Source organism: Pelobates fuscus, chromosome 7 (assembly GCF_036172605.1).
Source record: "Pelobates fuscus isolate aPelFus1 chromosome 7, aPelFus1.pri, whole genome shotgun sequence".
NCBI lineage: Eukaryota > Metazoa > Chordata > Amphibia > Anura > Pelobatidae > Pelobates > Pelobates fuscus.
In genome coordinates this window covers 202,581,062-202,595,264 of record NC_086323.1, presented here as the reverse complement: position 1 = coordinate 202,595,264, position 14,203 = coordinate 202,581,062, and the positions used below count along the sequence as shown (strand labels likewise).

The 14,203-nt window shown below is 43.4% G+C and overlaps 1 protein-coding gene across 1 annotated transcript in view; it reads right to left on the bottom strand.

Annotated features, from left to right (window-relative positions):
- Positions 1 to 586: 586 nt before the first annotated feature.
- Positions 587 to 14,203, bottom strand: part of LOC134568454 (oocyte zinc finger protein XlCOF7.1-like) — a 322,479-nt gene continuing 308,862 nt past the window's right edge. Inside the window, exon 2 of the mRNA XM_063427055.1 lies at positions 587 to 2,442. Coding sequence (XP_063283125.1) covers positions 721 to 2,373 — 1,653 coding nt within the window. The 5' untranslated portion in view covers positions 2,374 to 2,442 and the 3' untranslated portion in view covers positions 587 to 720. The remainder of the gene's footprint in view (positions 2,443 to 14,203) is intronic.

The window sequence follows — 14,203 nt, the reverse complement described above, 5'->3', positions numbered from 1 at the left end:
AACACTGGTGAGACCTCATTTGGAGTATTGTACGCAGTACTGGAGACCGTATCTTCAGAAGGATATTGATACTTTAGAGAGAGTTCAGAGAAGGGCTACTAAACTGGTTCCAGGACAAAGAGGCTCCAGGAGGACCCCAGTCAAGTCACGGTGACTGGGGCAGAAGTGCTGAGGTTTTTCCCCTGTTCCAGCTAGGAAGCGGTCCTTGGCAGAGGTACCTAGCCAGGGTACATGGAGCTCTGCTACACCATTGTCTGGAAATCTATTCATAAACAGGACTATACATAGGACACAAGGAAGAATGGAGATTTTATCACAGAGAAAAGGGTTTTATAAAGTAAAACAAATAAGGATGCAGAATTCTCTGCCTGAATAGGTTTTGTCAGAGTCTATACAGATGTTTAAACATGAATTGGATATATACTTGCAAAAATAATAATATACCGGGATATATTTTTAATTAGTAAGGTAATAGCTTCTTGAATCAAGGATATATCTGACTGCCATTCTAGGGTTAAGAAGATTTTTTTCTTGTTTGATGCTGAATTGGAAGCACTTCAGACTGGGTATTTTGCCTTCTATTGGATCAACATCAAAAACAAAAATGAAAAAGGTTCTCTTTTCAGATATGTAACATGAGAATGGTTTCTCTCCCGTGTGAGTTCTCTATTGTGTAACAAGTCTTGCTTTTGTGACAAAACATTTTACACATTCAGTATATTAGAACGCTTTTTCTCCTGTGTGAGTTCTCTGATGGCGAACAAGATTTCCTTTACGGCTAAAACATTTCCCACATTCAGAGCATGCAAAGGGTTTATCCCCGGTGTGAGTTCTCTGATGGCGAACAAGATATGTATTCAGACTAAAACATTTTCCACATTCAGTGCATGAGAAAGGTTTCTCTCCTGTATGAGTTCTCTGATGTGTAACAAGATTTTCTTTACGACTAAAACATTTTCCACATTCAGTGCATGAGAACTGGAGTGTGTGTGTTCGCTGATGTAAAACAAGGTATAGTTTAGTAACAAACATTTTCCCACATTCAGTACATGAGAAAGGTTTCTCACCTGTGTGTGTTCGCTGATGTAAAACAAGCGCTCGTTTAGTAACAAACATTTTCCCACATTCGGTACATGAGAAAGGTTTCTCTCCTATATGAGTTCTCTGATGTGTAACAAGATTTTCTTTACGACTAAAACATTTTCCACATTCAGAACATGAGAACAGTTTCTCCCCTGTGTGTGTTCGCTGATGTACAACAAGCACTGGTTTTGTAACAAACATTTTCCCACATTCAGTACATGAGAAAGGTTTCTCGCCTGTGTGAGTTCTCTGATGTGTAACAAGTTGTGGCTTATAGCGGTAACATTTTCCACATTCAGAGCATGCAAAGGGTTTCTCTCCTGTGTGAGTTCTCTGATGTGTAACAAGAGTTTCTTTATTACAAAAACATTTTCCACATTCAGAGCATGAGACCAGTTTCACTCCAGTGTGAGTTCTCTGATGTTTAGCAAGCTCTTTTTTACAGAAAAAACATTTCCCACATTCAGAACAGGAGAAAGGTTTCTCTCCTGTGTGAGTTCTCCAATGTCTAACAAGAGTTTGTTTACTACTAACACGTTTTCCACATTCAGAGCATGAGAATGGTTTTAATCCTGTGTGAGTTCTCTGGTGTGCAAAAATAGATTTTTCAGTGTCAAAAGGTTTCTCTTTTGTGTGAGTTATCTGATGGCAAAAAAGGTTTTCGTACTGGCCAAAACTTTTCCCACATTCTGAACAGTAGAATGGTTTCACTCCTGTGTGAGTTCTCTGATGACGAACAAGGTTTGCATTCACACTAAAACATTTCCCACATTCAGTGCATGAGAAAGGTTTCTCTCCTGTGTGAGCTCTCTGATGATTAACAAGACCTGACTTAGAGCAAAAACATTTCCCACATTCAGAGCATGAGAATGGTTTTAATCCTGTGTGAGTTCTCTGGTGTGCAAAAATATTTTTTTCAGTGTCAAAATGTTTCTCTTTTGTGTGAGTTCTCTGATGGCGAACAAGGTTTGCATTCACACTAAAACATTTTAAACATTCAGTGCATGAGAAAGGTTTCTCTCCTGTGTGAGTTCTCTGATGATTAACAAGACCTGACTTAGAGCAAAAACATTTCCCACATTCAGAGCATAAGAAAGGTTTCTCCCCTGTGTGCACTCTCTGATGTGAAACAAGCTCTGCTTTAGTGACAAAATATTTACCACATTCAATGCATGCAAAATAATTTGAGTTTATGTTTACTATATCCTTTGTAGACATATAGGATTCTGAGAGATTGCTCGAGTTTGGAGATTTGGAATCCTTGGTCTTTATATTAAAAGATCTCTCCATAGTTTTGCTTAGTGTAGTTCTGTTCTTGTCACGTCCCTCAGAACTTCTTACTTCTGCTAATGTAAACAACTGAAAGAGAAATGCAGTGGGAGTTAATCAAAATCGGTCTATAAATTATTGTTCCCCATACCTAGAAAAACAGACTATATTTTCATGAAACATCGGAAATAAGACTATGAAACATCAAGCATATCTCGACAGGCTGGGCAGTATCCCAAATCCTTTTCCACATTTAAATAGATGTAGGTTTTTTAAGCATCACTCATATGGTCATTCAAGTATAAGCTCACCTGCCACGTCAAGGTAAATCACCTAGCTGCTTTCAGCTAAAATGAAAAATAAATTCTCTATTAAGAAAGAAAGGGATATTTTTATAAACCCCTTCACACTTATTAGCCCTTAATAGGGTACGCATGTGTTGGGCAACAACACTGTAACATGGCTGTGTAATACAAAAGCAAATACACATAATTAAGCAGTGCATTTAAATTCCTACTACTCCAGGGCACCAGCGATGACTATAGAACTCAATATAGTAACCCAACAAAACAAACAAAAAAGTTAAGCCCTGTGCTCAAACTCCCACTACTGTCAGCAATGACTATAATACTGATCGGCCTCAGTACATATAATATAGAACCGCACTACCCCAAATCCCTTTGCACATTCAAACAACTGAAAGTTTAGATGTCAACAAGGGAATTCCTCTTACACCATTGCCAAGATAAGAGTATGTATTAGGATTGAGAAGGTAAAGAAAGAGGTTGCAAGAGGTTGCAAGAGGATACTGAGAACAGACAACACCTAAATTGCTTGTTGTTCAGTTGGTCCCTGCTCAGATCTCCAGTTGGTTTTAGCACATTTGATGCCATTACAAAGAGAACCTAAGCCATGTACATATCAGACTGATCCCACTCAAAAGGACAGTCCAGATCTGAAATGCCAGTCAGCTCTTTCTGCACGAGAGATACAGCAACTCCAGATAAACATTTCAGCCTTGCTAGAGGTGGCAGCTTGTAAAGTTGTAAGATGGTGGGTGTCACAGAACCTCATTCCAACATGGACTAAAAAGGGCTATTATTACTGTGGCAAGTGGGTATGGAGATCCTGCTGGATGCTTATCTGACATAATTGGAGATCTTTGGGGATGGATCAGATACTCTGAAATGCTTTGGAATGGACTGCCAGATTTGGACTGTGCTGTGTACGGGTGATCTGACCACCAATCAGTGAGCTTTTTGCACAGTATGGGCACTCTGTGAGAGCTATCTAGTGACATATAACATGTAGGAAATGTTTGAATTGATTCCCCAGGAACCCTGTTTTGCGAAACCTGGACTAACGAGCCTCAGGCTTGAATTCTGAGCTGGATAGGAGAATGGACGTGACCTGATAATACTTTATCACGCTGTATCTCAGTCATGCCTTCTCCGATCAGGATGCTTTTTGGACAGTATGGGCGCTCGGAGATGAACTATTTGGGGATTTAGCATGTGTGTGAGGGTACAGCCCAGGGAAATTGGATGTCTGGGGAGATCTCTCTATGTTTGGAAAGGCACAGCAGCACATCTATTTGGTTAGCTGGGAAAGTTGCAATCAAGACCTGAGAGAGAGTGGTGCCAGGGCCAATGCATTGCATGAAGGACCCAATGGTGTGTGATCAAGATTTCTGCGTATAAATAGGTGTCTTGAGTTCAATAAAGTTGCATTCTACTCACAACATAAAGATCTCTGTAAAATGAATCTGCAGTGGTAATACGGAGCCAATAAGTAGCTGACATGGTTAATAGAATTAACAACCATTACAGATTAAAACAGATTTAAATTAGAATAAAATCAATCCTCAGAGTCACAGCCCCAGTCCTCCAGGTTGAAGCTTCACAACTTTACAACTAGCAACAGAATTAGTGTCTAAAGTCTCAGCTGTAGAGTGACTGATCACTTTATTTGCAGTAGGAGTTATTAAAACGATCAATGATAGGCAACACAATACTCTGTGTCGGAAAGGTCTGCCTTATCCACCTTGGGCTTCACTGGCTATTTAGATTTATATATAAATTATATACTTGAGTAAATACCCTTGCTTAATCAGACTTCAAGCAGACACTGGGGCTATTGAGATAGAAAAAGAGAATATCGGGGGGCGGGGCCGGGCGGCCATGGAGGAATTTAGTTAAAATCGGGAAAATACCCACTTAACTCAGCCTGAAACACCCTGGAAATCCATGGTACAGGATCCTGGAGTGTCCCGGTGCAGCTAGAACATCTGATAGCGGGTGATTCCGGGTCCCGTTGAGATGCTCTGAGGCTTGGAAACTGAGGCCTATTTGGGGGGGAGTGGAGCAGACGGCCGCTGCTTTGCTTCTCACCCCGGCTGCAGAGAGCCACAACACGGCTGGAGCCGTCCCAGCCCCATTCACCCCCCCCCTTTGGACCGGTGGGGGTTATCCCAGTCCCCACCAGGCAAGCAAACACCCACAAGGCACTCCTGGGCAGCTCGGCACCAACCGCCAACGACTGCCACGCGGCCTCAACAAAATGGCCGAACGTGCTGTAACTGCCCCACAAGCCACTGGAGAAGAGCCGCGCAGACCGCGCCAACTGAGAACGCCTCACCCCAGCCTCCTACTGCCAAGACCGCAGACCATCGCTGGGGGAAAGCACCGAAAAGCTGTCCCCTTGTAGCAGCTAGGTTGCACCACTACCCGCACCTGGACAAAGTGATCTGTTCAGCACAAGACCTGCACTCACCCCACGACTGGGTCACACGACCACATCGACCTCCGGACACTGTGCCCTGCAGCGGGACGTCGGGATCCAGTGGATTTGGAGAGACCTGCAGGGTGTATCCCCATGCCCAAGAAGAGGATGCCTACTAATAGCTTCCAAAAAGTAAGCAGACGGAAGATATGAAAGGCACAATCTGCGGAACTCACCGCAGGCAGCCTCACCAAGGGACACTCTGGCGGCATTCACCACTACATGGAGGGACATATATGCTAATAATATCACAGTCAAACCTGCAATACACAGCGGTCTCTAACACCCTGACACACGCAGTGGCTGACGCAATGTGCCGCGATCTGCCTGATGGTACTTTAGTGTACTCTATTCTACTCTATTGTACTGTCTTTTACTTTACTTTATCTGAATAATAGCCCTAGCTAAGATGCTTGCTGTATAAAAACATCTGTACACTTGCCTGCTTATCATATACTTGCACTAACCACACACCCTAAGCAACTCATTAGCTGGTTAGGATGATGTACTATTGGGCATGCTATTGGAGACTACACATGCACCCACCGGTTTAACCAGTATAGTAATACACTGCTGTGCCATTCAACGCATCTTAAGCAACTATATAATGCCAGTTCATGGATATGCCTTACAACAAAACAGATTGCCTTACCGCATTTGAACAGGCATATATGTCTATTGACACAAGTCTGTTGCCCTAACGTGCTTTACCACCTCTGATACACTACATCAGCCTGTACTACATTTAACTTTATTTGCCATCAACTATGCAACTACTTTTTGTTGTGTTAATTAGTTAGCATGTTACCAATCAGATCATATGATCCATAGCTTGTACTTTCAAACTCTGGGTCAACGACAAACCTTTAAACAACAAAAAACCTGTCTAGCCTGTATAGTACTACTGTTGTAACTTTCATAAAATGAGGCCGTTATACTCGGGACTACATGCAGCAATTGTACAATCAGTTATGCATACCGTATGGATTTCATGCATTAACCCCTTGTTTTACTTTCTGTACTGACCCATCTTATGCCTCAATAAAAACAAAGCTTGACAAAAAAGAAAAAAAGAGAATATCATACACTTATATTTGGCAGAGGCTAGGAGCTGCTGCTGTGCTCTCTCTCTGTAACTTCCAAGGTGGCTTCTTGCTTTCTTTTCTCACACCCCTGGTGCTATGAGCCAATGATCGCCTCTGAAAAGAGAGGCCAATAGCAAGCCTTCCCTCATGGGCAGCTGGCTCTGCTGCCAAAATGGCAACTCAATGGAGATTCCTTCTTAAAGTACACTAGGCATGTGCAAAACCTGCTGAAATATGGTATATTTCAAACCAGCCCCATTTTTTTTTTTTACATGCCTACATGTTAATTCTACCTGCTGATCACATCAAACGAAATGGACCGTTTCAGCAGACAAGGGGTTAAAAATCAGTTTAGGCGATTATCCCCTTTCTGAGAGACAGGCACAGCTACTGCAGAACACCAAACTCCCGAACTGGATACAAAATAGCACTCCAAACTGGAACCTCACGAATAGCTGCTAGCAGACGAACAGGAAAAGCTCCCAAGCGGCTTACACTCCTAGCAATCAGTCCCTATCAGCATACAGTGAATCCCCCAAGAACGAGACAAGGCTCCGTGTTGAGGGTCAAGCAGTGGTCTGAGGTGCTGGCACACCCAGCCTGGTTTTTATTACAGTCTTTTCAAATACAGGACCGCCCACAGGGAGGTATAAAACAACCAATCACATATCAGTTACATCCCACATATTCCCTCCCCTTATCCTGAGAGGAAACTCAATTACACACACAGTTAAAACATACTTTCTACCCAACTTTCATAACTCTAAAACCATACATCACATTCACATAAAAATTACATATTCACAATCAATCCATTCAGGGTAACAACATATTAAAAACATGGCATGAATCAGACCAGGGGTTCAAAAGTTAATAAAATATCTTTTGGGCCCTGGCTGGCACATGGCTATCTGGCTCAGACCGGTTTTACAGAGCCCTCTTTCCTGGAGACAATGGGAAAATAATCCAATTATATCCAGGGATAGAGGCAGACTCCATTGAGCACATGGTTGCAAAAAGACATAAAATACAATAAAATACACAAGGTTACATTTACTACATAAAATAAAGACATGCAACATATCCCCAGATAGCTTAGGTCTGAGCGCATATTATTGAATGGCGCTCAGACCACAGTTCAATTGCCATGGAGCTAAAGTCTTTCCCATAGTCTTTCATTATATGAATGGGCTCTATGGCATACCTATCTGGGGTATCACCGCTCACACAGGGCAAGTACCGAATGACCCCACTGTATTTAAAGGGCCAGAATGAGTGACATGCACTCTGTTAGGGCCGAATACGGTTTTTAAAGGGCCCAATCTCCCAGGGCCATAGTCCAAAGGCAGCAGGCGGGCAACCAGACTTCTCCAATGCAATGTGGCGAGATTGCTCTCGTCACAGTCTGACTGTAGCGGATCTCCAATACTCCATCTGAGTATCTCCGCTAGGCTGGGAGAAAGGCTGCTTCAGTGATTATAACCCACCTCCCCAAGAACTAGATGACACATAGTGAAGAGGAGAACAACAATCTTTATTGAAAACAGCACATCTATTTACACCCCCAACAGCCTAATTTATATCCAATAGGCTTACAGTGTTACACAAAGTTCCCCTCCAGGTCCTCCACCCTAACCCCCTCCCAAACAGCAGAGTAAGCCCAAGCCAACCAATAGCAGAATGGACTTGGACTAGTAACCAATTACACTACAAAGTTTAATTACATTAGTGTGACTATAGTGACTATAAGATTTGTTATCCACCCTTATACTGTAGAATGAAAATGGTATCACTGATCTCTGATTCAATACTTATGCCACTACTGTTAATATATTTACCCTGCTAGGCAACATGTGGTTCTCTTTAGTCATGTGTATCTAACGGTTATACTCAATGATCTAAACGAAGCTGTACAACAATCTGTGACTTGCATGGGTTCACTCGACAATGGCAATGGATTAAATGTAAGTGATGCTACCCATCCCTCTCTGTATCCCTCTACCTTCTTTTATGCACATAATTACAATATATATATATATATATATATATATATATATATATATATATATATATATCGATTATATGTAATTCTTGTGGGACGTTCAGATGTTAAAGTTCTTCATGAAGTTGTTAAAAATATGGCTCTCGATAATCAAACATTCTGATTATATAGCTCAAACTGGTTGTTTCTAAATGACCAGACCCCTGGGTGGATCATAGGGACTTGGCCTGGCAGTTTATTGTCCACTTCATCAAACCTGTTCAGGGCACTAGTGTGGATTTGCCTGAAAACTTCCCAAAATGTGCCATTTACTGTAAATCTCTATAATGATGTTGTGGTCATATTCCTCCAGTTCTTGTGAGTTTTTAGGGATCAATCACGCTATATGTAACTCATTGGAAAGAGCTAGGCTGGGAGAAAGGCTGCTTCAGTGATTATAACCTTTAGGAGTGTATATAAGGGTTGTAGATATTAGCTTGGCTAACATAGCTTGGCAGCTGCGTCTAAGTTCTGCTACAAAGTGTGTGGTTGGAGATATTATGGAGAGTGCTGCGACAAAGTGTGTGATTGGAGATATTATGGAGAGTGCTGCTTCTAAGTGTGTGGTTGGAGATAAACTGGAGGTAATCTGAGGTATTCAGGAGGACAAAAATTTAAGATTTGTTTGATTTAAATTATTTATCTCATTGAAATGGCTGACTTTGTTCAGTGTGATAGTTGTTATGCTTTTGTTTCAAGCTCCACTTTTTGGAGATTTGGATGCTGTCTAATCTGTAGACAGTTCTCTACAGGGAGTGCAGAATTATTAGGCAAGTTGTATTTTTGAGGATTAATTTTATTATTGAACAACAACCATGTTCTCAATGAACCCAAAAAAATCATTAATATCAAAGCTGAATATTTTTGGAAGTAGTTTTTAGTTATAGCTATTTTAGGGGGATATCTGTGTGTGCAGGTGACTATTACTGTGCATAATTATTAGGCAACTTAACAAAAAACAAATATATGCCCATTTCAATTATTTATTTTTACCAGTGAAACCAATATAACATCTCAACATTCACAAATATACATTTCTTGCATTCAAAAACATAACAAAAACAAATCAGTGACCAATATAGCCACCTTTCTTTGCAAGGACACTCAAAAGCCTGCCATCCATGGATTCTGTCAGTGTTTTGATCTGTTCACCATCAACATTGCGTGCAGCAGCAACCACAGCCTCCCAGACACTGTTCAGAGAGGTGTACTGTTTTCCCTCCTTGTAAATCTCACATTTGATGATGGACCACAGGTTCTCAATGGGGTTCAGATCAGGTGAACAAGGAGGCCATGTCATTAGATTTTCTTCTTTTATACCCTTTCTTGCCAGCCACGCTGTGGAGTACTTGGACGCGTGTGATGGAGCATTGTCCTGCATGAAAATCATGTTTTTCTTGAAGGATGCAGACTTCTTACTGTACCACTGCTTGAAGAAGGTGTCTTCCAGAAACTGGGAGTTGAGCTTGACTCCATCCTCAACCCGAAAAGGCCCCACAAGCTCATCTTTGATGATACCAGCCCAAACCAGTACTCCACCTCCACCTTGCTGGCGTCTGAGTCGGACTGGAGCTCTCTGCCCTTTACCAATCCATCCATCTGGCCCATCAAGACTCACTCTCATTTCATCAGTCCATAAAACCTTAGAAAAATCAGTCTTGAGATATTTCTTGGCCCAGTCTTGACGTTTCAGCTTGTGTGTCTTGTTCAGTGGTGGTCGTCTTTCAGCCTTTCTTACCTTGGCCATGTCTCTGAGTATTGCACACCTTGTGCTTTCGGGCACTCCAGTGATGTTGCAGCTCTGAAATATGGCCAAACTGGTGGCAAGTGGCATCTTGGCAGCTGCACGCTTGACTTTTCTCAGTTCATGGGCAGTTATTTTGCGCCTTGGTTTCTCCACACGCTTCTTGCGACCCTGTTGACTATTTTGAATGAAACGCTTGATTGTTCGATGATCACGCTTCAGAAGCTTTGCAATTTTAAGAGTGCTGCATCCCTCTGCAAGATATCTCACTATTTTTGACTTTTCTGAGCCTGTCAAGTCCTTCTTTTGACCCATTTTGCCAAAGGAAAGGAAGTTGCCTAATAATTATGCACACCTGATATAGGGTTTTGATGTCATTAGACCACACCCCTTCTCATTACAGAGATGCACATCACCTAATATGCTTAATTGGTAGTAGGCTTTCGAGCCTATACAGCTTGGAGTAAGACAACATGCATAAAGAGGATGATGTGGTCAAAATACTCATTTGCCTAATAATTCTGCACACAGTGTATATTGCAGCAGGAGATGTATTTTTGAAGGCTGAGACTTGTACATTATCTGCTAACGCTCTAAAACCATAATGGCAATCATCTTTTATCTCTAAAATCAAGAACACTACAGGTATTTGATCACACAAACTACCTGACCTCCTTCCACAATTTCTACACCAAACTCTAAAACCTCAGGACACTCCCCACCCCCTACCCCCTCAAAAACCACACTTCTCCTGGCTCTGTAAAATAAATATCCTTAAAATGAATTTTCTACCGAAAATACCGTACCTTTTTCAAACCTTACCAATAGCCATACCCAAATCCTTCTTTGCCAAACTTAGGCGGCTCTTCACCACCTTCATCTGGGCGCATAGACAACCCAGGTTCTCATACGAAGTTCTTACCAGACACAAGTCCTGCGGTGGCCTAGGTCTCCCTCACATGGACAAATACTACAAAGCTACAATGTTAACGAGAATATATAAATGGTCTCAATGCTCACCGACTCACCACTGGACAAAACTAGAGGCCACCATGTTCAAAGCCCCCATCCACACGACTCCTTGGCAAAAAGGAACACCCCTCGCAGCTGCTCCTAGACCACGACACACACCCCACGATACCACCTACACTCAGGACATGGGATAGACTATGTGAACACTTCAACGTATCCCCACACCCGTCCCCCCTATACCAAATCACTCACAACCCACTCTTTGTGCCAGGACTGCTTGCCACAAATTACCGCAGTTTCCATGATACTTACGACCAGACATATATCTCACCCTAGGATCCGTACTGGATAGCACCTCACTGCGACCGCTACCCAGCCTCACAAATTCAGATGCCCAAACTACAATGCAAACATTCCATCACTCACAACTGCACCACTGTCAGGATAGTAGGATATCCTACACACAGAATGTAACAAAAGAGTAATGTACCGGACCTTAGAATGGCCGGGTGTTAAAGTTACAAAAACAGAGAATAAAGAGGACGAGCCAAGGTCAGGGAAGCCAGAAGTCAGGAAGGACGAGGGTACACAAGCCGAGTCAAAAGGGAGGGAGAATAGTCAAGCAAACCGAAGTAAAAAAACAGAAAATACAAACAATACAATGCGCTATTGGGACCAAGAAGAATCAGGGCAATGAACCTAACTCAGAGAATCCATTTTATACTGTGGTTGTATCTGGTTGTGACTATAACCACGCCCCCAAAACGTCATTTTTCGGACGTTCTGATGATTCGTGACGTCATTAGCGTTACTAGGTCGACGCCCCTTTTTTGCGTCATAAAAGGGGTGGGTCTATCACAGTCAGCGCGAAAAATGACTTGCACCAGTGGAGGGCTGCCAGGGCAGGTCCCCAGAACCTTGCAAGGATGATGACCCCAAAGCTCGGAACATTAAAACAAAACCGCTCTCGACTTTTTACAAAATCCTCCAGATAAACCACATAGCCCACCAAGGTTTACAGACTCATGGACAGAAGATCTCAATACACAAATCACACCGGCACAATGGACATATTTATCCAAATACATAAGACATCTATTTGTACCACAATACAGGAAAGGGGCTATAAGCGAATCTCTAGATGGCATTACTCCCCGTCCAAATTGCATGCTCTATTCCCCAATACCCCAGACGTTTGCTGGAAATGTGCACAAACTGGGGCGACCCTAGTCCACATCTGGTGGCAATGCCCTCAAACCCAAAGATATTGAACAAACATAGTAACAATGATCAAGACAGTAACGGGAATACAACTTCCCCATACCCCTCACACACTGTTATTCCTACTACCTCACACACTCATCAAGGCACACTGGAGGCTTCTAACCCACCTTCTAACAGCGGCCAACCTCCTCATTCCAGTAAAATGGAAAAATCCCTCTACCCCGACGATCAGAGAATGGATCACCAGAGTAGACGCATATAAAGTAATGGAAAAACTACAGGCCTCTGTGTCCCACAAAATAACCCTCTTCCAGGAGGTATGGGAGCCATGGACAAGATTCCTGTCCAAACCTAGCACTGATACATAAAGCACCGCAACAAAGAACCTCGGTCAGGTCAAGGAGTAGACTACCGGCCGTACTGGCACACCCCCCTGATTCCCTCTGTCCCTCCCCACCCCTCTTCCCTCCTACCTCTCTACCTTGCGCTATGATTTACATACTCAACCCTTAAATTCAGATACAGCGGATTGCTAACCACTAGCCGAAGGGCAACGGTATCCTCTGCCCACCACTGGTCGTCTGGAGACCTCGGTTACCCAACACTGGTCCATACGAATGACATACGCACCAAAAAAAAAAAATATATATATATATATATATATATATATATTGTAACGGCTACCCAGGTAGTGAGAGGGTATCAGCCGTTGGAGACGTCCTTTTCCCTGGAGAGCTGCTGCATAAGAGTAAAGCTGGTATAATCCCATCCACGAGATCCAGAGGGAGAGTCAGGTTCAGCTGTAAAAAGAGCAGAGTAATAATCAAATATAATTCCCTTTCAAGAACGAGACGAGGCTACGTTTTGAAGGGTCAAGAAGAACTGAGTGCTGGAACACACAGCCTGGTTTTTATTACAGTGGAGTACAAAAAGAACACACCCAGGGGGAGGCATAAAATCACCAATCATATACATGGTACAACTCCCACGTCCCCTCCCCTCAGATAAACATTTAACATAATTAAACACATACAGTATTAAGTTCTGATGTACCCCAAAAACAGGGGGTACAGCTTTAAGTCCGTTATCCTGCCGCACCACCCACTCCAGGAAAGCGCTGAAGCACTCAACGTAAAAGCAGGATATGAACAACCCATCGGGAAGCACGTATCCACATAATACGGTCCACACCCCATCACCCAGGAGGTGATGACAGTCCACATGAACAGGCAACAAGTGAAACGCGGCTTCGATGTCGGCCTTTGCTAGCAAAGCCCCAGGGCCTACTGCCATGACCATGCGCACCGCAGCATCGAAGGATGCCTAGGACGCCTGACATCTTTCACCGAAACCCCTTGAGGGTAGGGCAAAAGATGAATCAGCTGAAACTCCCCACCTCCTACTTGGGCGCCAGGCCCAAGGGGGACCCGCAACTTAGGGGGCGACGGGGCCTCAACTGACCCCGCGATCCACCCCAAAGCTACCTCCTGCAGGAGCTTATCCAGCACCATCTGCGGGTGTCAGGATCGGGACAGGGATCCAACACGCAGAGTACTAACAGTAGATAGGTACGTATACCGGGCCTTAGAATGGCCGGACTAACGTACAGAGAATAGTCAGAGACAAGCCGAGGTCGAGGTAAGGAGAAGACAGGTAAGCGAGAGACAAGCCGGGTCAGAGGGATAACAGAGATAAGCAGAATAGTACAACAAGCCGGGTCAGAACCAAAGAGCAAACTAGAATACCAGAGCACTGAGTGACTAGACAAGCTAGAACCACGACAGGGCAATGAGCTGACGAGTGAAGCAAGCTTAAATACCCTGAGTCCGGAGAGTAGACACGCCTCAGCTGAGTGCTGATAGGATAAAGCCAATAGAGTGGCAGGTCGCTCGGGATAGCGTCAAGACGTCACGTATCGAGCGTCATGTTAGAAAAGGAAGCGGATCCCTTGCGGCCAGCGTTAGAAAGACTGGATGGACCGCGAGGAACGGGAGATATGGCGTG